At 39.7% G+C, this 25745-nt stretch overlaps 1 protein-coding gene across 6 annotated transcripts in view; it reads left to right on the forward strand.

Annotated features, from left to right (window-relative positions):
• PALLD (palladin, cytoskeletal associated protein) overlaps positions 1–25745 on the forward strand; it is a 388850-nt gene that overhangs the window by 141030 nt on the left and 222075 nt on the right. For all 6 annotated transcript variants that reach the window (XM_066387796.1, XM_066387823.1, XM_066387815.1 and 3 more), the window contains one exon: positions 19905–20083. In XM_066387796.1, the coding sequence (XP_066243893.1) occupies positions 19905–20083 (179 nt within the window). The remainder of the gene's footprint in view (positions 1–19904; positions 20084–25745) is intronic.

Consider the following 25745-nt stretch of genomic DNA (forward strand, 5'->3'; position numbering starts at 1 on the left):
GTATTTATGTTGATAGCGCATAAAACAGTGCGTATGCATCAACTATGAAAACGTAGTCTGCCCTCCCAATTTGCCTAGCAAAAATAGTTTGGGAAAGAAAAAAAAAATGAAATGGAAACATCCACCACTCAAAAGAAAAAATAGTGCTACCTCTCTGGTGCTTGCCTTCCTTAAGGCAATGAGCTTCAAAAGTGCTACTGCACCCATCCTCAGATTTGAAAAGAATTGGAGACTTTCACTAGCCTTTAAACCCAGACGTCCTGAAATGAAGTAAAGATAAGAATGGAAATCTTTTCTCTGACATGTAAAATTTTAGGAGGGTCTGGTTAGCTTAGTCCCGTTCTTCAGGAATGGTTTGGCTGGCTTTGCCGACTGCAATGCACAATAAATTCTCTGGCTCGTTTACCACGATGGAACACCATCTTCTTATTCATGCTTTTCTCTTCCTTCAGCATTCAGGATTAGTTATTAAAATATTTACAGGAAAAAAAAAAGAAAGATGTTTGTAAGGCTTCTAGGAAGACAAATTATAATAGCAGATCCAATAGGAGTAAGTCTACATGGGAGACTACCTCTTCGCTGTGTGTGTGGGGGGCACGCACCCTCGAAAGTAGTTGGGGAAAAAAAGAAGCCCAGGCAGGTTTTCGGTGCCCCTTCCACGTATCCACTGTATTCCAGTGCACGCCTCGAGTTCAAGCGCTCCCAGAGATTTACCACTTATTTTTAAGAAAGGAATTTCTTATTTTTCCTTATTTATCCACATTGCATACTCAGAACAAGGCTACATATTGCTCCCTTCCAGTCTGCTGGGATCATTCCCGGGGGGTTAGACAGCTTCCAAAGGCGATTTGACAGGAAACCTCTCCTGGTTTTTGGTTTGTGTACTGCTGAGAAAGAATAAATATGCCCCAGGGGAGTACCCCAGGCAGTCCTTACCCAACAACTCCATAAGCTACTTTTCTTCTGCTTTTTCTATTCACCAGAGCCCTCCGACATTTCAGACAAAGGAGAATGCTGAACACTTCGCAGTAGCTACTAGACCAGTGATTTTCAACCTTTTTTGAGCCGCGGCACAGTTTTTACATTTACAAAATCCTGGGTCACACCACCTACCAAAATGACACAAAATGACACTCTAACACAGTACATATTATATATATATAGTTAATAATATAGTTTCTAAATGTATTTATACTCACTTAGTGTGAAACCTGGGCCTGTTTCGATGAACACAAAAGGGATATCCTGGCAGGAATGGTAGAAAGACACACACGAAGCTCTTCCTCAACAGTTCTCAGTCTCTCTCTGTTTTTAGTTTTTATTTCAGTCAAGCTTGAGAAGCTCAGCTCACAAAAATATGTGGTTGAAAACGGGAGCAATGTCAAAATAGCTTTGTTGGCCAGAATGGGGAACTCCTTGGCAACAGATAACCAAAAACTGTCCAAAGGAAGATCAGCAAACTTTAGCTTTAAAGTTAGATAACATTGTGATGCATTGTGATGCATTGTATATCACCCTCTGTGGGGCCTCTTTTAAAAAGAAAAAGGTCAAATATCTATATGCACCATCAGGATAGACATAACCAGCTAAGGCTGAGGCTTCATCTAGTGGTGGCAACATTTACCTCCAGTCCTGACCAGGATTAGAAATCGGGACCATGGGGAGGAGTAGCAGCTTCAACTACTCGCTATGGCCACACAATAACAAGTGCGTGGCAGCCCGAGCAGAGACCTTCCTGGGTGTGGATGAGAGGCGGCCTACTATTGGTTCATCGCTAGTGGTCGGGATGAATCCTAGAAGGTGATTGGTCAGTGAGCGTTCCCTGTGCCTCCACTCTTCCTGCCGCTGATAGCTGGAGGGATTGTGAGGGGAATGTTTATGTTCGGATGGAGGTGGCTGGCGGCAGGCCGGATAAATAGCCTCCACGGGCCGTATCCGGCATGCAGGCCCTAGTTTGGGGACCCATGTTTAATTTCCCCATGGCACACCTGACCATGTCTCACGGCACACTAGTGTGCCGCGGGACACTGGTTGAAAAACACTGTACTAGACAAATGCTTATAGTGTCATAGCTCCATTTTTGAAATCTGTTCGTATGCATTAGCAACAGCTGTTTTATCACTTGAAAAAGAAGAATGAGGAATCTATGACATAGTGGAGGGAGAAAATGGGCAATTTTACTGTAGAGATAGACTTGAAATCTGTATTAAGTCATAAGTGAAAATGCCTTGGGTCCTGGTGGGTAGAAATTAATATGAGAGAATGCTCTCAGGAATGAACATGTAAATTTTATTTGCCTGGAAGGTAGGAGATGTGCTAGTTAGTCCTAATAACTCCAAGGAGGGCAGGGAGCCTCTGTGGAGATGGGTAAGGTGTTGCTCATTATTAGAGATCTCCAGGCATGAATTCTTCTGCATCAAGCATCTGCTTTCAGGCTTTTTAAATTTGCTGATGTCTTTATTCTTATATAACGTTGGTGTTTAAAAACAAAACAAAACACTGTACTCTCATAGCATGAAATGACCTCACTCTCTTCTACAACCCTCCTGCCTAATGAAACTCTGATCACTTTTCCTGTGTTTTCTTTTCTTTATGTCATTACCCTGTCTGAAATGATTTTATTTCTGTTATAGTTTAAGCGCTTATTATCTCTCTCCCCACTGGAGTAGAAGCCATAGGTGAGTAGGCACATTGTATACTTAGGGCAAGGCTCTATCATATCTCCCTTGCGATATGCGAAGGTCGTTCCCTTGGGGTTGTTGACAGTTTCCCAAGGTGATTTGATGTGAATGGTCAGCCAGGTCTTCTCCTCCACAACCAGATCTTCATTTTGTTTTTTAATTAGCTTCTCTCTCCTCCCAGCAAGAGGATGCTTAGAGGATGGAGCTCACATTCCTTTGAGCGTAAGAATCACTACACAGTTAAAAGCCATTCTGTTCTTGGGACATGAACTGAGCAGATCCAGGAACTTTCCTATAAGCTACTGCTTGGTTGTTAAGGAAACACAACAGAATACAACCCTAACGTGTCACATTCTACAGGTCCTCATTTATGATACACTGTGATATTTTTCTCCCACTACCCGAAACAAGATGAGACAGTCCCTGGCCAGTGGGAATTTTTTTTAAGCATCTCTTTGCTTCAATGGATCTAGTTTTAGACCTAAATAGTTATGTATATAAGTCAGTATGCTAATGTTATTTAATCGAGTCCATTTTATTCTTACTGTGACCATGATTTTAGAAAGTGTCCAGTGGCCCTCCCAGCAGTACACAGCTTCATAGATAGATAAAAGAATAAAAGCAAATATTACAAACTCATTAACTTATAAACCAGGTCTAGTGGAGGGCCTCTCAAATAGAAAAAGTAGAAGACTGATATTTCGTCACATACCTCCAAAGTCAGAGACTTTTCTGAATTGCTTGTGTGCCCCTACAATGGACTCTTCCCTTGGCTTTTGTAAGAAACTGTAACAGCTGGCTAAACTTCTTAAGTAAAATACATCGAGCTCCATGGGAAGTTAGACATGCATCACCTGTTTAATCCTCCTAGTAACCTTATGAGGGCTGAACTAATAAAATAGGCCTTGAAAGACGCCAGCAATTAATCAATAATGAACTAATAATGCAAGTCTCTTAATAAAACATAATTTCTCTAAAAAGCATATATTTCTTTTTAACTTTTAAAATGTTAACAATGCAAAAAATGGGTATCCTAATATTGTCCTGGTTTTCTTTAGGTTTCCTTTTTGTGTACATCTTAGTGAGTTTAACATGTAGGAAGCAATATTTGCTTTTGGTAAAAACGGAAAAAATTTTCATATAGAAAGCTCCAAAATGAAAAGTGAAAGTTCCCTGTCTTCCCTCAATATCGGTCCCTCTTCTCCACATAACTTAAAAGTGACAAATCTCTTGTATGACCCTCCAGAAGTCTACTGTTCCATTCTACACTGTTGTGGATATTTCTGATAGCTTTGTGTAATTTTTTTTTTTTTGACAGAGTCAGAGAGAGGGACAGACAGGAAGAGAGAGAGATGAGAAGCATGAATTCTTCGTTGTGGCACCTTAGTTGTTCACCAATTGCTTTCTCATATGTATGTGCCTTGACCAGGGGGCTACAGCAGAGCAAGTGACCCCTTGCTCAAGCCAGCAACCTTTGGGTTCAAGCTAGCAACAATGAGATAACGTCTATGATCCCACACTCAAGCCAGAGACCCCATGCTCAAGCTGGATGAGCCCATGCTCAAGCCTGCGACCTTGGGGTCTTGAACCTGTGTCCTCTGCATCTCAATCCGATGCTCTATCCACTTTGCCACTGCCTGGTTAGGCATTTTATGTAATATTTTTAAAGGCTGCATAGTATTTCCATAATTATTTGCTCCCATAATTAAATTGCCATTTCCTCGTAGACATTCAGAGCAAGATGAGTGTTTGTTACTTTTTCAAAAAAAGAGCTAATATGAACATCCTGGTCCATATGCTTCATATGTTTCTGTGCCTTGTGGGAGCATATCAAAACTTTCTAGAAATGAAACTTCAGGTCAAGTGCACATATATTCTAAATGTGAACTGTTGCCAGATTCTCTTCTTAAAAGATTACACCCATTCATATTCCCATCCTAGTTACAACAAATTTCAACATATGGGAGTGTTGGCTTATACTTGAAATGTTTTCATTTTCCTTTCAGATGATCATCCAGCTCCCAATAGGTAACGTCCTGCACCCGTCCTCCGCCACCACCTCCACTGACAAGCCTACATACCTCACACATGCCATATGTGCGTAATATTGCAAATGTGCAACAAGGCTTTGTGAATAACCCCTTCTTTCCTCCTCCATGTAAAATATGTACATTCTAATGATGTTATTTGCTAAAAATGTAAATGTACTTAAACAAATGGTTTTTCTAAAGATGAAGTGATACAATCCAAACTTTGCAAAGGATCCTGTCCCCCAAGGGGGTGGAGGGAATGCCTTTTCAAGATCATGATTTAACTCAGCTAATTGCTGTTTAAAGATTAACATGGGAAGGCAAAGGGTACAAGAGTGAAGTCAGTTTTTCCTGAAGTTAGGAATAAATCTATAAATTCTGGTTATACAAATTGCCGAAAAATTATTGTACAGGGATCACTAAATCACTTCTAAAATAGTGTTAGAAGGCTGTTCCATCTCCTCAGTCTACTAGTTCCAATTACATGATTGGGCTCCAGAGTGTTGGGCCAACTCACTCATCTAGCTTTTAACATTGCAGTAAATGACCTGGCAACAGATTTAACGTTTTCTTTGCAGTGTTGGAGGCTAACTCTTCAGCCCCTGGCCAGGAAATCTTTTTCTAATCTTACCAGAGTTTTAGAGCTATTAAGAACTTTAATTTTTAGTCACTTAGAAATCATAATGACGCTTTACAGAAAGAAGAGGTGGAGGGAGAAGAAGAAATCTGTCCTCTTCCTCCCGGTGACATGAGGACAGATTTTAAAAAAATGTGAGGTCGTGATTATGAATCTCTGCATATTATGAATATTGATCAAAAATACCCATCTTGCATCTGATTCAGGAGTGTTCCTTTTGACCAGAAGTGAATAGCTAAAGATGGTATTCTCTATAGCTAGCTAAAGGGGCAGTTTTCCATGAGTTGTTTTTTTCTAATGGGGAAACCTCGATGCTGGGATAGACAATTCCTGATGGCGTAAAGTGGATGGAACTCCACGCAGAAGCTGGAAGGCTAGAACCGCCTCCAGAGGCTCAGCTCTGAGGGCTGACATGTCGAGAGAGCAGGTGTAACTTGTTTAGACTGACACGGCGTGACCATGGCTGGGAGCTCCTTCTGTAGAGAAAAGTGCTTTTTTTGTTGTTTCGTTTTTCATCCCAGAAGATACTCTTATGGGTGAGTCAAACCCAAGCAGGAATCGTGATTCTCTTTCACTCCTTAGGTGTGGTGGGTAATTCTTCTGCAAGAAAAAATAGTGAAAAAAACAAGAAGGGAAATCAAAAATTGGGGAATTTGGGATACTCTCAGAGTACTTGTATAAATTAAGTTTTGTAAGAATTATTCATTAGTGAAATGATATAAAAAGTTTTAGATCTTTTTAAAGCTCTCAAATGTGCTTCTAAAAAATTAAATGATGCCTCATTGGATTTAAATTTTAGCATGTGATTTCCTAAAACAAACATTTCCACAGAGAGGTTCTACATTAATATAAAAAGACTAAAACAGCCTCAGCAAAGAAAAATTGGAAACTTTAGGCCAGAGCAAGTTAATAATAAATAATAGTAAATTTAGAGAGCTTTTCTTTTAAAGGAAATACTTAAATGTCACTTATTTACCCAAGATTTTGTATGAAGTATGAAATATTAAAGTATATTTTGTAATGCAAACGGTTTGCAAACATGGGAGCACTGTAGCATTGGGTGTGCTGAATATAAGCTTCATTGAACAGCTAATGCATTCCCCCATAAACTATCCTAATTGAAAAGCCCCTGGAAATCTCAAGTTTTATCTTGATTAAATTAGGCTAAATCTAGTGAACGAATCATAAGAAGATTATGCCATTCTTTGGTACAATATTCAGCCCACCAGGCATAAGGAGTTTTTGCCCTCTTTCATGCATCCTTGTCAATTGTTTGCTAAAAGAAAGATTATAGACCAGTTATCATAGGTGCTCAGTTAACCATCTAGTTCTTGAACTCTCCCTCTAAGATCTCTGCTGGTTGTTCCTCCATCTTTAATATATCTAGTGGCAAGAAACTCACTGCCCCATTCCAGTCTGTTCCATCTTTGGGCATATGGAATGATTTTAGCCATAAGAAACCTCAGAGAAGATCCTTCAAAACTGACCTCTAACATAGTACCCATACTAATATTTTGAAGCCCAGGCTATACCCTGGAAAAACAGTGACCCAATGGAACATTAAATTTGGAGGGAGACTGTGATGATTCACGCCCTCTAAAATTGAGAGAAGACATGAGTGTGAGAAAGCATTTAAGGGTAGCAGGGATTCCTTCATTTTTTTCTAGCACAGGGTAACTTTATTTCCACAACATCTCTAAATTGCCAGGATGAGAAGGCAGTGATGAAAGGCGTTCTCACAATGTACACAGACTTGAAAGGATCAAGGGAGCGGTAGGCACTCTCCCTTGTCACAAACTCATCTCAGGAGGAACAAAGAGAGGTGTAGTTGAGGCAGGGATCGTGGTATTAGGTGTCCTGAAATATGCATATTGGAAATACACAGAATTAGAATCCTGCTTCACCAGGCAAATTTAACTACATTGTCCTTTTCCAGCAAATACATGTAGCCATTATCCTCAGTTACATTCTTTTTTTTTTTAACTTTTTTATTTATCTACAGAGACAGAGAGAGAGTCAGAGAGAGAGATAGACAGGGACAGACAGACAGGAGCGGAGAGAGATGAGAAGCATCAATCATCAGTTTTTCGTTGCGATACTTTAGTTGTTCATTGATTGCTTTCTCATATGTGCCTTGACCGTGGGCCTTCAGCAGACCAAGTAACCCCTTGCTCAAGCCAGCGACCTTGGGTCCAAGCTGGTGAGCTTTGCTCAAACCAGATGAGCCCGTGCTCACGCTGGTGACCTCGGAGTCTCGAACCTGGGTCCTCTGCATCCCAGTCTGATGCTCTATCCACTGCGCCACCGCCTGGTCAGGCTTTTATTTATTTATTTATTTATTTATTTTATTAAGTGAGAGGAGGGGAGGCATGCGCCCCAACAGGGATCCACCCAGAAAGCCCCCTATGGTGATGCTATACCCATCTGGGCTGTTGCTCTCTCAACCAACTGAGCTATTATTTTAGTGCCTGAGGCAGAGGCCATGGAGCCATCCTCAGTGCCTGGGGCCAGTTCACTGGAACCAAGTGAGCCATGGACTTGGGAGAGGAAGGGAGAGGAGAAGAGGAAGAGAGAGAGAGAAAGAGAGAGAGAGAGAGAAAGAGATAGAGAAAGGGGAGGGAGAGGGGTGGAGAAGCACCTTTCCTGTGGTCACTTCTCTTTTGTGCCCTGACTAGGAATCAAACCCAGGACATCCACATGCCGGGCCGACGCTTTACCACTGAACCAACTGGCCAGGGCTATCAGTGACATTCTTAAATACAGAAAACCACACTTTTATCTATATAAGCAAGAAACTATCATAACTTCCTATAACTACTAAATTGCTTACATTAGAGCCTTTGCACCATGTAATAGTTTTAGAGATTTTTGTTTGTTTTGTCTTCTGCAAAGTTTTTATATGCCTCTGAAGCCAGTTTTTTAAAAATTGTGGCTTGTAATCACAGGGGTATGCAGGATATATGGAATGATGGAATGAAGCCAGGCGGTAGGTGCTCTGTCATCCAAAAGGAGAGTTTTTTCATCGTAAAAACCCATATTTTTCAAAGAAAAAGATTTTAAGTTTATATCTGATCATACCATTAATTTTAACACTTAAAAAAAAAAAGAAACTGTCAGCCTGAGGTAATTTGCTCTGAAAAATCAACTGAATTTTATTTGTTGTTCAGATTGCCAAGTAAGACAAGGTGTAATTAGTCCTGACTTCCTGCTCTTGCTCAAACACCTGAGGCCCCACCCTGCTCCGCCCACAGCTCCACAGGCCACTAGCTGAGGGGAAGCGGAGGAGGCAGCTTTCGTGGGAAATGGTTCGCTCTTCTACAGATTCAAAAGTATGTATTTGATCCAAATTGTTGGGAGAAAGAGGGTAGGTACAAGTTAGAGAATTACCTGTGTGGCTAGAATCAGAAAGGTAGTTGCAATGCGGCATTTGCAGAATGTTGAGATTCTTTTGGAAGCTTGATTCACGGGGCATGTCAGATGTGTGTCAGATGTTAAATACAGGTGTGTGTGTGTGTGCTAAAATATTGCTCAACATTTTTGATGAAGGCATTCGCTACTTACTTGGTCCAGGGCCCCTGAATGCTACCTGCTATCAATATAATTCCTTCTGCACCTCACTTTTCCTTGTCTAATCAAGAGTCTCTTCCCCTACTCCCACCCCACCGGTCCTTCAGTGGAGACACCCTTTATTATAGCTCTCCTTGAAAAGCTGACCTCTAAGGGTAGACTTCTTGAAGGCACACAAAGTAAAAACAAGGGGAACACATTCAGGAAAGGGATGGCTTTGAAATGAGTTAGTTGGTTAGGTGGACAGTTGAACCTTGCTTGCGCTGTTTGTCTCGGGGTTGCTCAGGTAGCATACTGGCCATGTTTGATCTAATGATGCTCATCATTGGGCCAGCCTAGAGCCAGAACACTCTGCAAGGAGCCACTGAGCCCCTCTCTAAGCCTTGGTGAGAACAGCCCCCCAATTTGAGAGGCTGGTGCTGCCCCCATAGCCTGCTGCCTCTGAGCTCTGGCTCCACTCGTGGGGCTAAACCAGCACAGTGTCAGCTGCAGGCTCCTATGGAGATGCCATGAAGGATCAAGCTGCAAAGCCCTTTGACTTTGCAAGTTTCAGCATTTTTAGAAAGAGAGCTGTTTTCCCCTTCCTTCTCTGCCATCACTTCATTGTGTTTCCTTCTCCCTTACCCCTAATCATGATTAGCTGGCAGCATGGGTAAGGCAGGAAATTGAGGAACTGACTAATAAAAGTAGGAAATACTGTAGATGAAATCTGTTCATTAACTTTGGGAAAAGATGTCCCACTGCTATGGAAAAGGTTGTGTTCGGTGTAACTGCTCATCTAATGCAGGGAAATAACGACTGGGCGTTTAGGAGTCCACACATGCACTGTGGCACGTGGGGTTCTGTAACTGTATAGGGTTGAAACTACCAAGAGGACCTGTTGCTCCGTGCCCTTCTTTGGTTGTAGTCGTTTTGGGTTTCTCAATTCTGAGGTAATTATGGTATTTCAGTGGACAAGTTCCAAAGGCATGGAAGACTGAGAGCATTGTCTAATAAAACATCACCCATTTTATCCCCTTTGGAATGTAATCCAAGTGACAACAATGGCTAATAATTACCTGCCCTAACTGTAGCAATGAAATAGCTGAATGTGCACCTCTAGCTGTTTTATGTATGCAATTTCTCTCTCTCAAGCTCTCTGTATAATCCTCTTTCCCCCAACGCTTTGAAGGCTTGGAAGCACTCGGTACACCTTTTCACAATGTAGGGAACTTTGAAGTGTGATGTGTCAGATCATGCTGACTTGTTTTGCTGTTTGCATAGAGAATTGGTGAGGATAAATCTATTTTTTTAACCAACCAATGTAACATGGATTTGTGAATGAGTAAACGGAGGGTTAGGAACCTCTTTTCCCCCCTCATTTACTGTGAATTATTTTTGTCTACTCATGGGGATAAATCCCATTTGCTGAGAGTCAAAATAGCCACTAAAGCCAAAATCACAATTTCAGGTTGCTTTTTGCAATGAAGTATAAGACGGACAACTACACATCCTGGTGTTCTTAAAATGATGCCATTTATTTCTGTCATTATATACTTTTAATTGAATTTATTGGGGTGTCATTGGTTAATAAAACTTTGTAGTATTCCTGTAATTATTAATGGTAGCCTATTTCACTCTCAGAAATGTCCTGACTTGCGCCGTATATGGTCACCCTGAGTGTTTTCCAAAAGGGAAATAAAAAGACAGTAAGTTCATGAGCCAAGGCAAAATGGCAGCTTGTCCCCCCCTCAAAAAAATTATATATATATTCTTAGAGTTAATAGTCGAGGATGGAGGGGATGTTAGCATTCAGCATTTCATATTGATTCCTGTCCAAGAAAAGAATATTTAAACATAGCCATGGCGAGTATGTTTCAACTCAGGCGCCAACTCTAATCAACTGACAGTGGCTGCCCAGAGCACCATTTGAGAAGGACTCTTGAGACCAAATCTAGGAAGTGGGGAAGAGAGCTTTGCCCTGTTACTGATGGCTGACATAAGCACTGGAACAGGTAGTTGTACAGAATAGGCCAGGTACTAATGTTATTATTATAGAGTTAGATGGGAGGTTAGTGACACCATTCAACCCAATGTCTTTCAACATGTGTTTCACAGAACACTACTCCTTCAACGTGATTCTCAAGACATCCGATCCCTGGTCAGGTAAGACTGAGGATGAGGCCTGCCATTGTTCTCTCTTGGAAATTCAGTACAAAGCTCTAAAAAAAAAAGTTCTGTAGTAAAGACAGTTGTTTAATTTTGTTTAACCCAGTGCTCTGTAAACCTAATTGGCCACAGAACTCTTTTTCAATAGTATCTGTCAGCTTGCCACAGAACTGCTTTTTTGGGACATAGATGAGATAATGCTGGTCTAGCTCAATCCCCGCAATTCACAAAGAAGGAAACTCAAGCCTCAGAAGAGAGAGCAATGGGATAACATTGAGCTTCGCTGGTCTACTGATCAGGCAAAACCAGAACCCTGAACAGCTGATGCTCAGTTCCAGATCCTTTCTCCTAGATCACCAATGTGAAAATATGGGAGCAATCTAATAAAAGCTTGACAGCTTCTGGCAGCACAAATAGTATAGATTTTTGTTGCCTATTTTTTATAGTTGTTTTTTAGGTTTGGTGACTAAATATCTGTGTGCTCATAGTGTCCAAATATACAGCTACCTATCTTGGTCTATCCGATAAGATAAAATCATTTTTTGAAGTGTAGCTTTATCTGGGCTGCCCTCTCCTTCTATTTATCTTTGTTTCTTAGGATAGAAAATGATTATTAGAGGAAAGAATTGCTAGACATGAGTCTTATATGGGATTAAAATCTAGATTATCATTTCCTGGGCTTTGAATTTCAAAAAGTCAGTCTATTTATTGGTCTCTTTTGGAATGTAAGGTTAAATTACATCTGTCGTCCACACGAATTTAGCTATTGGTCTTTGAGCTGAGCGGTCATGAAATTATAGCCATAATAAATTTAGACAAGGGCTAATTTCACTTTGGTCTGCCTATTAATCCACATGACAACATAAACATGGAGTGTCTTGTGGTTAATAACGAACATATGTAAAAAATTAAGAAGTCTTTGGTGACAAGACAAAAGATACTCCATAAGAATTAATTGGTGTTTAATTGCGGATGTATGAAATGCGATATTTACAGATGGCCTGACTTTGAGTTAGGCATAAACAAAATTCATCTTAGGCTTAAGTTGCCAATTTTGTTTCGATGGTTCTCTGATTCGTGGCGAGCGCCGTCATTCTTTTGGGAGAGAGGAACACCTGGAAAATATAACCATCGCAGAACCATTGATGTCTGGGTTTTTTTTTTTTTTAATACCCTTTATTTTTGTTATAATAACATTAAGGAAACTGATTCCTTTAGTTTTCTTCAAGCATATGCCTCCATGAACCCACATGGCTGCTTGTACTCTGGGAAACGGAGGCAGCTGTGGGCTAAATTTGCCATCCTGAAGTCACCATTGACATCCTTTTGAAGATAAATTTTTCTAGGAAGTACGAATCAGTGGCGATGTGGAGCAAAAATAGACAGGCATCTTTCAATTTAATTTTGTTCTCCCCTGAGCATTGGGGAACTGACTTAACTGAAGAAAAATAAAAACTCAACTGTTTTTAAAGGTTTTTCTTTTAAAGAACCTTATTGTTTCTATTAAGTGACTTCTAAGATTTACCATTTCCTTAGCAGAGTTGGAGACTATCAGCCAAGATTCATTGATGAAGCTTCATAACTTTTATAAGTCAGATGTGTTCATTTTAAAAGCCACATGTTTAAAATGCAGGGTACAGAAAATGTCCACAATATATAGTTGTGCCTCAAAAAAATAAAGATACCAAAAGAAGCTATTAGTCATGACATCTATGTTTCCTTTTAAGTGGTAGAATCCGGATAGATATTAGTAGTCAACTTGTAAGCCAAGCGATGCCATCAGTGATTTTTAAAAATATAAACTATTAGTCTGCTGCACCAGATAGTATATATTATACTTTGCCAGAGGATTTGTTAGATCCTCTCATTTAAGTAGTTGAGTTTATTCTGATAAAAATGGACAACATTGGCCTCTGTCAGAGCGCCGAGTGTTCTGAGCTCTCGCAGATATATATCCCAACTGCTCTGAGCCCCACTCTCGGTTGCCAGGGTTGTAAGAGAAGAAACAAGGAAGGCCACCTCAGGGAGGAGAATGTTCTGAAGTTACCCAAGAATCAAAACAGTCAGTGATTCTCTAAGACAGACACTTGCTCAGAAGCCGCTGGGACACCCCAATTTAGTTCTCTTTCTGACCAGTCAACACAGCCACTCTCCTCCGACCATCAGCCTCAGAGCGGTCAGAGGTTACATCTAACCTCACCGCAAAATGTAGGGTATGAACAATTAAATACAAGGTGAGGCAGAAGTAGGTTTACAGTGGTGAGTATGTGAAACGTAGCGTTTATTCTTGTGTTATTATTTTCCATACGAACAACTGTAAACTTACTTTTGCCCCACCCCATATTGAACTTTTCTGTGTAAAACACCCTCTTGAATTTCAATCCTACCACATCCTGCTGGTGCCATTATAAGATGCTTGAATTTTTGGCACCATCTCATTTTAGGTTGGAGTGTTTGCAAACTTCTTTTGAATGGGGATTTACCACACACACTAATTTTTTAAGATTTTCTTCTCCTCTCCTCATTGTGTGGCTGCTTAGTAGCTCCCCCAGAGACTAGAAAGGAGGAATCAGTAAACTTTGTTAAAATTTGTTAGTTTCCCTAGTAAAAAGTTCTGTGAGAGGTGAAGGAGCAAATATTGAAGAAAGTGGAATTTTGAAGATTATTTAAATGAAATCATCCATATTCTCTTTCATTTGTATAGATCAGGGAGAGTTGTCTATATCTAAAAAATATGACAAACTACTTTACAATGTTGTTAAGAAATAAGGCCATGTTTACCAAGTGTGTAGCATATAACAGGCATTTAATAAATATTAACTCTCTTTCCCTTAGTTTTTAAGGACTGAGAGAAATTCAAATTATTACTGTGCCCAAATTTTGTGTCCTCCATCATTCTATGAGATTATACTTATATATTTTAACCATTTTATAGTAGCATAGTAGAAGTATGAGTCAATTTGAAGTTTATCAGAGGTACAGAATGGAAATGTAGAGAAATGGATTTTGATTCTCCAGTATGCTACCCAGTGTCCTGTCTACTGGATAAGTGGCTTCCAGGTGTTAAAAAAAAATGATATCTGAGTGGGTCAAGTGGAATTTTACTTACGGAGACTCTTAGCCACATTGTATGCTTTCACATGCTCTCTCTCAACTAAAACCTCTCCTCCACTCTTACCTCATAAAAAGTAGAAGCAAATTTTAGCATATGAAGGAAAGACAAAACGTATTTTTCAGAAAGAGACCAAGCCAAAGATGTCCAGCTATGTTTTATTACAGACTTCAACCTCATTTACTTTGTAGCCTGCTTACACAGCCATGCTGAGGGCTCTCAGACACTCCCTCTCATCAGGAAAACCATTCTGATCAATTAGTGATGTCTGCCACAGGCTAAGGAAAGGGGACATTACCTATGCAATGCTGTTACCAAACCTGTACACTTAGTCCTAATTTGTGTGCTTTATATTTTAGCTTGTCATGTGATCCATGCATTAAATAGATTAGAGGAGGTTTCATTGTGTGTTTTTTACGTGCGCTGAAGTTTCATTAGGTGCGAGTGGATAAACTTCTCCATTTAGATCTTAAGGCAGAAACGACGGTATTATTAAAGCTGTGTATCTGTTCAATCCTATCTTTGTAAGCTTTTTTTTCTCTGATTAGTTCAATGTTTAAAAAGTTAGGTTTTGAGTTCGTTTTTGTGCACAGTGACAGATCTTGAAAATATGCAAAGCAAAATAAGACAGAAAAAAATCAAGAACCACGTGATTTCACTCGTGGGTTATAAAACTGAAAGTTTTATATCCTACAAATAAAAAAACTCACATGGACACAGATAACAGTATGGTGGTTACCAGAGAGAAAGGGGTGTTGGGGGACATAGTGAAGGGTGTCAAATATATTATGACGGGAGAAGATTCAACTTTTGGTGGCAAACACAATGCAATGTACAAATGATTTATCATAGAATTGTACACTAGAAACGTAATTTCATTAACCAATGTCACCCCAATAAATTTAATAATTTTTTTTAACTTAGGCTTTATTGCTATTCGGGTATGGTGAGGGCCATAGATCAGGAGATGAGTGCCGTTGAACAATCATTACAGCACAGTGCCCAAGAGTAGGGAGTGTGCTGCACTGGTGGAGCTGAGTGTAGGGGTGAACATGGGATGGTGGGGGGGGTAGGGCACACAGGGAAGCGTCAGAGTTGGTCAGACCATGAGCAAGAGCCTTTATTGTGGCTTCCGTGGGAAGGAATGGATGGAGCAGCATATAGGGATTTAGGATTGGCTAGTCTGAATCATTTCAGCGGGCCCTGGGCATTGGGGCTGTCTCCAGTTGCTTGGGGTGATTAGTACAGGGGATAATGGCCCTGAGTGTGAGAACCCCAAAGGGAGGTGGCCAAGGTGTGGCTCTGGATTGGTTAGTTTTCAAATGAAAGGAGTGCTTGAAGGAGAGTCTTTTACTCGAGCTAAGAATGAGCCATTCCTGGGAGGGGCCTCTCTGCTAGGCCATGATGAACTCCAATGTGCAAATGGTTCCAATCATAAATGACACACACATTTATCTAAATATTGGCCAGGAACCACGCTGCCCTTTTTAGTTACTACAGGGAGTCTACCATCTAAATATTTGCAGTTTTTTTTTCTCCTCCTCTTGAGTCACACCCCATCTTACAACAGTTTAACAACACAGAACTGATCGCTTAACAGGTACTTACTTCAGTAACAATCTGACTTTCCCTGATGGTGTCAAAGCGATATAAGAGCTTATGTTAATTATTGTACCCACCACCTGATATGTACAAGTTTAGTCTTTCCTGTGCACTCTTCTATGTGTGACCATCTGAGATGCTTTTTAAATTTTATGGAGTTGGATAACAAAAAGCCTGAGTGTTGAAAAAGCAAAAAGCAGGTCAGCGTAAAAGATTGTAAGCACCACCCATTTCACCATATGCAAATGTTCAAGACATAATGAGCCATTTCAGGAGATTAAATAGATGTGTTAGACTGTTGCAGAAAATGCATTTGTTACCTTAATCTTTCTGCCAGAACTAAAACATATTTCAAGTATTTTGTGCTTATTTTATTCAGCCTTATACTAATCCTCATTGCTCAGATTATAATTGATCTTAATTCATTTTTTTAAACTATAGATTCTATGAGCTAAATATGCTAGAAAAGCATTCTACAACTAACACATGAAATGTTTAGATGCTGAATGAGAAAGAATATCATGACCAGATAAGTAAATGCTAGATCAGATCATGTTAAATTATTTTCTGCAAGACTTCTCAGGGCCTTTGATAAGAAAATATGAATTGCACACATCAAGGACTGATATATGATATGTAGCATCTTCCAAATCTAGTAGGCCACAGATCCTTCAGTATCTCTTATTCATGGAAAACATTCTAAAATGATGAGTAGCAGACAGTATTTGTAAAGCGTCAACTATGTGCAATACACTATGGATCACTTTTAAAAAGTTTAAAAATGTATTTTTCTGCAAAGACATCAATATTTTAGATGGGAAAATAAGACATAAAGGCAATAGATTTCAAATAATGGTATAAGGAAACAACACAGAAGATATCCTGAAGTGATATATTATCAATGGTCAAATGAATAATGCTAGATTTTTTAAGCAGAGAGTGGGAAACAAACAGAACACAATTTTCCATGCACTTATGTGCAAGGGGCCAGAGAGACAAAACACATAAATTGTGGTTGCTATGTTAAAGGAGTGAATAACCAAGATAGAGAGCCAGGACTCTGAAGCAAGTTCATGTGATCCAACCACAACAGACCAGAACTTTTTAACTTTTACACGCACATGAAATACCAGGGGATTCGGGCCTGATTCAGTAGGTTTGGGATGAGGGTCAAGATTCTGCATTTCTAATAAGCTCCCAAATGATGCTAAGGCTGCTGGTCCAAGGATCACACTTTTAGAAGCAAAACGTTAGAACAGGCGTTGGCCAAACTTGTTCTATAACGTCCCGATAATAAATATTTTAGGATTTCTGAGCCATACACTCTTTTGCAAGTACTCCAATTTGTCATCGTAATGCAAAAGCAGCCATTGATGATATATAAATGAATGAACATGGTTGTGATCCAAAAAAACTTTATTGGTCATGAAATTTGAACTTGATATACTTTTTCTGTGTCACAAAATTCTTTTTACGTTGTTTTCAAACATTTAAAAATCTAAAAACCATTTCTTAGCTCGGGGGCCATACAAAAAATTAGGCAGTGGGCCTGCAGGCTGTAAGTTGGCTGAGCGGGAAGTTGGAGGTCAAGCTACGCTGCTCCCTTTGGGAGCTGGCTGAGGATTCCCCATGAAGCACATCTGACCAAAGCCGCTAATCTCTCTCTTTCTCTCTCTCTCTCTCTCTCTTAAACCTTTATTGCATGCTTCATTTTGTCCTCTAATAGTGGGTGTATATATTTTTATGAATGATTAAAAAATTCTAATACACAAGAACTCCTCCACTAGTTTCAGGGTTTCCCAGGTATTCTTTTTGTCACCTGTAGTGTTTGGTGCAATGCCTCCCACACAGAAGATGCCCAGCAAGTGTGCGTTTAGCTACGAGAGTGCTGAAGGAGACTCTCACATGGCAGCAAGGAGGAGCAGCTCTTGGATGGGATTAGTGACGAGAATTCCAAGGAAGGGAAAGTAGGCAAGTAATGGTACAATGAGGGCTGTGCGAAGAACAATAAATCCATGTGAATATTTGACAACAGAGGATTAGAATAGGAGAACGATAGAAAAGAAAATTGGGCCAAGTTCTATGAAATGCCTCAATACAGGCCTGAAGTTCAGGGGATGATATAGGGAAGCGTTTCAAGAACTTTAGTCTGATACAGGATATAAGGAGGATTCACAGCTTACTGGAGATGAAGAGATCAATTTAAAGACTTAAGATCAATTAAAATTTAAGCCATCGTTCTCATGGGTGAAGACCTGGACCATGAGTGTGGAAAGAGAACAGACGAGAAGGAACTGAATGATGGTTCCTGGCTGGATTTTCTCTTAAGACTTGATAAAAACAAAGGAAACTACAAAATACCCAGAAGCAAGAAATACGGAGGGCTTTTCTCAGTTGTCTCAAAAGTTAGATGCATTGCATTGCATAGGAGGCTCAGTTGGCTGAACTTTTGTTGAATGTATTTTAATTCCCCAAGTTATATCTGTTCTTTTGTGAATATCCAATATTTATTTTTTAATAGTTTCTGGAGTTAATACTATGAGTATTAGCAAACAGATATTTTTACTAACATAATTTTCAGATTAAATATGGGCCAATACCAGTGGTGGGATTCAGCCGGTTCACACAGGTTTGGCAGAACCAATATCTAATTTTTGCTGAGTTCGGCAAACTGGTTGTTAAAATGGCACTTGTAATCAGGGTTCTCTCTAAGGTGGGTGCCTGGGCAGCCACCCAACACTGTGGAACACTCCTGATATAATGTGGAAATCACAAATTTACATTACTTACTCTTTTTTAACGTTCATCTGCACAATAGCGTATTCTAAGCACCCATAGTAATAATGTTCATTCCATCCATCAGTGAAAAAAATTGCGAGTGAGGACACCAATCAAGAAGCAATATGGAAATACCTTAAAGAACAGTTTTATTGTTTTTTGTCAGGTATTATTTAATATTTTTTATTAATATATTAAAATTCTTTTTTATAATAATCTAGTTTTGTGTACCTCTTTTATTCTTAAGTATTAAATGCATGAAATAACAAACTACCTATTGGTATATTGCTTTTTATACTTAAAATGGTCATTAGGGCAGAGAATCGGTTGTTAAATTGTTTGAATCCCAGCACTGAGCAATAGCTATATTATGCTATCTCAATATAGAAAAATTCAGTCTTCAGTGCCATATTTACACCAAAGGGTACCATGTTCAAAGAATCTTCTAGAAATTAGAAAAATCTCCAAGTGGTGATTAAAAGCTAAATGGACAATCCAGTCCGAGAAACTTCAATCCTTTTAGTTGTAAGTGGCACATTCCTACATATTTCTTTAAAAATAAATCACATTTGGAGGGGGAGGAGATTGGGGCAGCTTCATAGTTTTTATAAAACTCCTGTTGAAAGTTTGAGGTCCTGAGGGAATCAAGGAAAGACTGTGAGAGGGACCTGTGTTAACATAGTCTGGCAGCTTGCCGCCTCCCATACCAAGGTCCTGGTTGTTTGGGAAAGGAAAAGTGCTGACCAGCAAGAATGAATTACAACTTGCTCCATTTCTCTAGTTGTAGAAGCCAAGTGGTCTGCTAGAAAGTTTTGTAAATATCAGAAATATGAAAGGCATTAAATCTGTTATTGCTCATCTGATCAGAAGTCAGAGGGTCAACAAAAATATTGCGGCCTCTAATTTTTTTTTAATGTGGTGATTAGTTTCCCTTGATACATTAGATATTTTGAGCATAACGTTTATATTACTTTCATATTTTTCTTCAGATCAAAATAATAGATAAAGCTGTAATAAACCTAAGAGTCATTTATTATAAAATATGTATTAAGGCACTATGAAGTCCTGTTTCTTTCCTTTTGTAACTGGAATGGTTTTTCCAAGTTTGATGATGTGGCTTATTTCAAGGTTGGTAAGATGCTTTATAAACAAAACCTGGGGGAATTGCCTAGTCAGTCATTTCACGGCTTACAATGTAGAGTTTCCGCCAGTCATATCGGTACAGCTCTTTTCTGATCTCACAAGCATCTGATTACTTAGCATCCAGTCGCTCACTTCTGCCTTATTTTTCTCAGCATCACCATTTCCTTTCTTTACCTTCTATTCTTTGACCCCCATTTGGCCTGCAGATGGTTCTGTGAGGGGAAGGAGCTGAGGAACACTCCTGATATTCAGATCCACTGTGAGGGTGCGGACCTCCATACCCTGGTCATAGCAGAAGCCTTTGAGGACGACACAGGTCGCTATACCTGTCTGGCTACGAATCCCAGCGGCTCAGACACGACATCTGCAGAGGTGTTCATCGAAGGTAAGGAGAGATGTGTGGTAAAGGAGTGAATGGTCTAACGGCTTCAATATCCGTAGGGCTGGCTTTGTTGTGAATGTGCTTTTCCAATGCAAACGGCATAATAGTGTTTCAAAACTCATTTCTCCTGAAAACTCTATAAATAAATCAAACAGTTCGACTCTTAGGCATGCATCAAACTTGTCTAAAGTCGACATGTGTTCCTTTTCATTTGAAACATTTCAGCTACATTAACTTAAAAGTTATTTAAAATATAAAGTACCCAGTTTATTTTTGGTTTCTCTAGTGAAGAATGGAAACATACTGAAATGCTACTGTATCAATCAACCAAAGTTAAACTCTAAATTATTTAGGAAATCATTCATGAGAATAAGTGAATATTTTTAAGTTTTCTCATTTTGGTTAAATTCTTCCTCTTTTAAGACTTGTTATTTCTGATAAATAAGAATTAAATTGAGTAGGCGAATATTTCTGTTTCTATCAATTCATTTTTAACAAGACTCAGCCTGTACTAAATTAGAAAAGTTAATATCAAAGTATATAGTTTTACATTATTATTGCAGTTAATCAATGCCAATAATTTTAGTTGGGAATGTGTTAAGTAGTGTTATACTGTCTCTAAATCCGTAAATCGATATGCACCCTATTAGTTGCTTTTCAAAATAGTAGTTAAAATATAGAACGAAATGTAAAATTCCTGAGGTCTCCACTACCTTATTCTTCATCTTTTTACTACCTTTATCTGTGCAATTCCACCAAATTTCTTTATTATTTAAAGTAAAAGAAAGCAGGATGTGAACCATCATTTATAGCTCCTTCAAGAACTAAACAATGTAGTTTTAGAAGTAACTGTTACCACTCACTAAAAGTGTGTACCTTCTATTAAAAGGTTTCTCTGCATTATCTTTGAAAGCAAACATCTGTAAGCTCCTTGAGGGACCTTGTCCTGTTAATAAAAGCAAACATTCTGTAAATAGCAGTAACTAATTCTTACATGGGACTTATAAATGCACACATAATATATATATACATAGCCACTTAAAATTCACTGTAAGCCTATGAGGTATTATTAGTATTCCCTTTTTACAAATGAATAAACTGAGTCCCAGAGAGGTTAGAGAGACTTGTTCAAAGTTACACAAGGATTTAAACCCAGGAAGTCTCTCTCCTGGGCCCATATTCTTAACCACTATGGCAGGGGTCGGGAACCTATGGCTCTTGAGCCAGATGTGGCTCTTTTGATGACTGCATCTGGCTCGCAGACAAATCTTTAATAAAAAAATAATAATAACATTAAAAATATAAAACATTCTCATGAATTACAGTCCATTCATTTTCTACCAGTTATGTTCATGGTTGTGGGTGGCTGGAGCCAATCACAGCTGTCCTCCAGGACAACACCAAATTTTTATTAGATAATGCATAACATACACTGGTCATTGTATGGCTCTCATGGAATTACATTTTAAACTATGTGGCGTTCATGGCTCTCTCAGCCAAAAAGGTTCCTGACCCCTGAACTATGGCATATATATACACATACATACATATATATATATATATATACATATACATATATATAGAAAAAGAATGACAAAAGATTTTAACTTTTAATAAGTTAACCGTTAAGTATAGTCATGGGCCGACTGTGTAGCAAACTTCCTGAAGTATGTTTTAGAATATAATAAAGGGCTCTGAAACTTCCATTAAAAACCTGTTTGTTAGTGATAATCAGACTTGTCTCCCAAATTTAAGTTCAGATAGAACACCTTAACATTAAATGCTTTACTTGCTTCCAACACTGGTGGAAATGTGGTGAACTTTAGTGTGTATTACTTATATACTCAGATGTTAAGTGAATTTACATTAGTTTAAATCATAGCCTATCAACTCAAATCAGCCAGCATTTTTAAGGCCCTACTATGTGTGAGACAGTCCAGTATAAATATGATTAAGACATAGTACCTGATATCTCATAGCAGAGATAGGCACATCTGTGAAAAAAAAACAACGGAAAAAAGTACATAAAATGATAAGTGATATTATATGTAATAAGTGATATAATAGAAATATTTAAAGTGATATATGGTCACAAATGAACTTAAAAGAGTAATTGCAATGCATATAAGATACACTCACTTTTCACGTGAAATAAAGAAAATATGTCTCTACCTCAGAAACCACTTTCAGTACCTACCTCTGGCAGACCCAACAGAGCCTTTTATTTTATTTAATTAAATTTGGCTCTTCTGTGTAGAAGCTGCTAAACCACCGATCCTCTTCTACCTTTGAAATCATCTGGATGAGCTACTCAGTATGGGAAAACACACCTCTGGTTCTATATGCCATGAATATCCCATGCCCTGAACTTCAACAAGGACAGGGGATTCCTCCAGTGCACAGTTTCCCACAGCACACTGAACTTACTTAGCCAGCCTGCCATTGGGTGTCTGTGACTTCGGATAGATTGTGTGTGAAGAGAAGGAAAAGGAAGCTGGAAGGAGTTAGAATAAAAAGCCAATAAGATTCAGTCTCTTATGCCTAGTATAAAAAGCTAACTCTTTGGCCTTGTGAAATATGGATAATAATTTTTAAAAAAACCTGAGAGATTTCAGTGTATTTTTATCCCAGAGAACATGAACTTTAGATAAATCCTTAGGCCATTATGACTGCATTTAAGAAGCTTATATTTTAGTTAACCAGCTCTAAATTAGGCTCAGTCATATCTCTGTTGAGTTGTTTCCTAAAGCCTGTTGTTACTAGTATGTCAGCCTGTAATCACTGAGGGTCTATCAGAGAGCAGGAGGTTTTCTGTAGAATGTAAAAATCCAAACACAGCCCCCTAAAAGTTTAACAACCTACTAGCTGGAAACTGTCAGAATTTCACTGCCTTATGCATCAAGTTTTAGACTGATACAAAAGGAAGTATAGCTTAAGAATAGCAGCTAACTTCTATTTAGCATTAACTAGGGACCACGCCAGATCTCATTTCATCTTTACAAAAACTACCCCCCATTTTATGGTTGAGGAAATCGGAGCAGATAGAGGCTCAGTAGTGCCGAAGATCACACACAGACACATGTGCAGGCGCTTGCACGCACCTGCACACGTGGGGTTTAAGAATGCAAAACCAGGCAATCTGATTTCCGAATCTGCCTTCTTCACCACTACAGAATAGAACGTGGATGAACGTATGGTGGAGGCAGCAGTGCTCTCGCTGTGATCACCTCAGTCAAGTGACAGGATGCAGGACCTGAACAGAGCATTGTTTCAGGGCCCGTACTGAGCAGCGTTCAGATCCCATTCAGTAGATACTAAGAAACTACTGCAGGACAGGCAGGGATGCAGACACTGGGGACACGTGGGCGAACAGGACAGGCCTGTGTTCTGGCTTCTCCAGCACACCAGAGGCGGGCGGGAGAATAAACCGGCACACTCATAAATAATCCCCACACCTGTGGGGGCGGGGGAGAAAGTCAGGGTGGCTGATGGAATAAATAGGCTGATCAGGAAGGCCGTTCTGGAGAGAGGACTTTTCATCTAAGACCAGAACCCTGAGAAGAACCAGTAGGAAGACTGGTGAGAGAGGGCTTCGCCCGGAGGGCACCCACGCGAGGCCCTGCGAGGGGCAGTCCAGATGTGCTGAGGCGCAGGAGGAAGGCCGGTGTGCCGGGAACATAACAGAGAAGAGGCAGCTCGGAGGGTGGGCAGCGGCTGCCCCTGTGGGACATGGGGCCTTGTGGTCACTGTCAGGAGTGTGGCCCTCATTCTAAATAACATCGCAAGCCATGGAGGGTTTACACTGAAAGGTCGCATTAGTTGATTTGTACAAGGGCAAAAGTAGGTTTACAGTTGTGAGAGCGCAAAAACAGCTGATCCTCAGAGTATTATTTGTTATTGTCTAATTTGCCGTAGGAAGGAGTGTAAACCCCCCTTTGTCTCCCCTGTATTTTTACACTGTTGCTTTGGCTTATAATGGAAGTTGCAGCAGTAGGGAGGAGAAATGGTGGTGCTTCAGGAGGGGAGGGTGGATACGGGGCCGGGAGAGGCAGATCGGTGTGAAGAAGGCAGAGGGGGATCCCGCAGTCGTGCAGTGGGCGGGGGGGGGGGGGGGGGGGTGGTAAAAGGAATCGGGTGGCTCCAGGGGTGGCAGCCTCACCCTCTGGGTGCACAGTGTTGCCTCTCTCTGCGTTGGGGAAGAGTGAGGAGGAATAGGATCAGGGGACAGAGAGAAGGAAGCGTTCTGTTTTGAACATGCCAAGTTTGAAGTTCTTGTTTAAATAGCTAAGAGGGTATGTCAAGTCAGCAGTTGGACATATGAATCTAGTCTTGGGCACAGGGAGTAAAACGTGTGGCATCAGGATGTTGTTGGTAACTAAAGCTATGGGACCTGCCGTGTGAAGGGACAGACCTCTCAGGGAGGAAGGAGAGTTGGGAAGAGAGAAAGGGAAGCAGGTCTGAGCCTGGATAACACTTCCTACCTGTGGAAGTTTCTGGAAGACGAAATGCCAGTGAAGGAGAGCAAGAAGGGATGGGAGAGAAACCAGGCAGAGCATGTGAGGCAGGAGGTAGCGTTTCAGAAAGGGGGTGATGCCAACTCTCTCCACTCCTGCTAAGGGTCCAGTCAGATGAGGACAGAAAGGAACCATTGAGTTTAGCAACTGTGGACGTTTAACAAGAGGCTTTTGGGCAACCTGGAGGCAGCCGACGACCAAATGCAATGAGTTGAGAAAAGTTAGCAAAATATGAAAGGAGAAGCAACAAATACGAGCTTGTGTTGGGGACATTTTGTTCAAAAATAGCAGAGGTATGGGCCCGTATTTGCAAAAAATAAAATGTGGGGTCAAAAAACTATATTTTAAACTTAGGTATAATTAACAGATAATAATAGTTTCAGGTGTACAATATAATGACTTTTCATGTATATATTACATACAAAGTGATCACCACAGTGAGTCTAGTTAACATCCATCACCATACATAGTTATGTTTTCTTCTTGTGAAGAGAACTTTTAAAATCTCTTATCAGCAACTTAACAACTATATTATACAGTATTATTAACTATAGTTGCCAGGCTGTACATTACATATCCAGGACTAGTTATCTTATAACTAGAAGTTTGTATCATCTCACCCCCTTTTAATCATTTCACTACCCATCTAACCCCCCACCTCTGGCCATCACCAGTCTGTTCTCTGTATCTGTGAGTTTGGGTTTGTGCTTTTTTATTTTTTGTTTTTTAATTCATCAATTTGGTTGCAACTTTCAAGATTTCCTTCTATGTATGTATGAATAATATTCCAGTGTGTGTGTGTGCGCGCGCATGTGCACACATGTATCTCACATTTTCTTATCCATCCGTCGATGGAAACAAGTTGTTTCCATGGCTTGCCTATTGTAAATAATGCTGCAATAAACATCGAGGTAAAATATCTTTTTGAGTTAGTGCTTTTGTTTCCTATGAATAAATACCCAAAAATGGAGTTGTTGGATAAGAAAGACAGATTTTTGCAGTTTTTTTGTTTCCTTGTTTGTTGTTAGACCAGAATTAATAGAGTATGTTATGTGCTAATGAAAGTAATACAAGAAAAGTGAAAACCATAGATCTCCCCGAATGGAGGGAGAAAAGATAGAGAACAAAGTCTTTGTAAAAAAAAAAAAAAA

This window comes from Saccopteryx leptura, chromosome 1 (genome assembly GCF_036850995.1).
Source record: "Saccopteryx leptura isolate mSacLep1 chromosome 1, mSacLep1_pri_phased_curated, whole genome shotgun sequence".
NCBI lineage: Eukaryota > Metazoa > Chordata > Mammalia > Chiroptera > Emballonuridae > Saccopteryx > Saccopteryx leptura.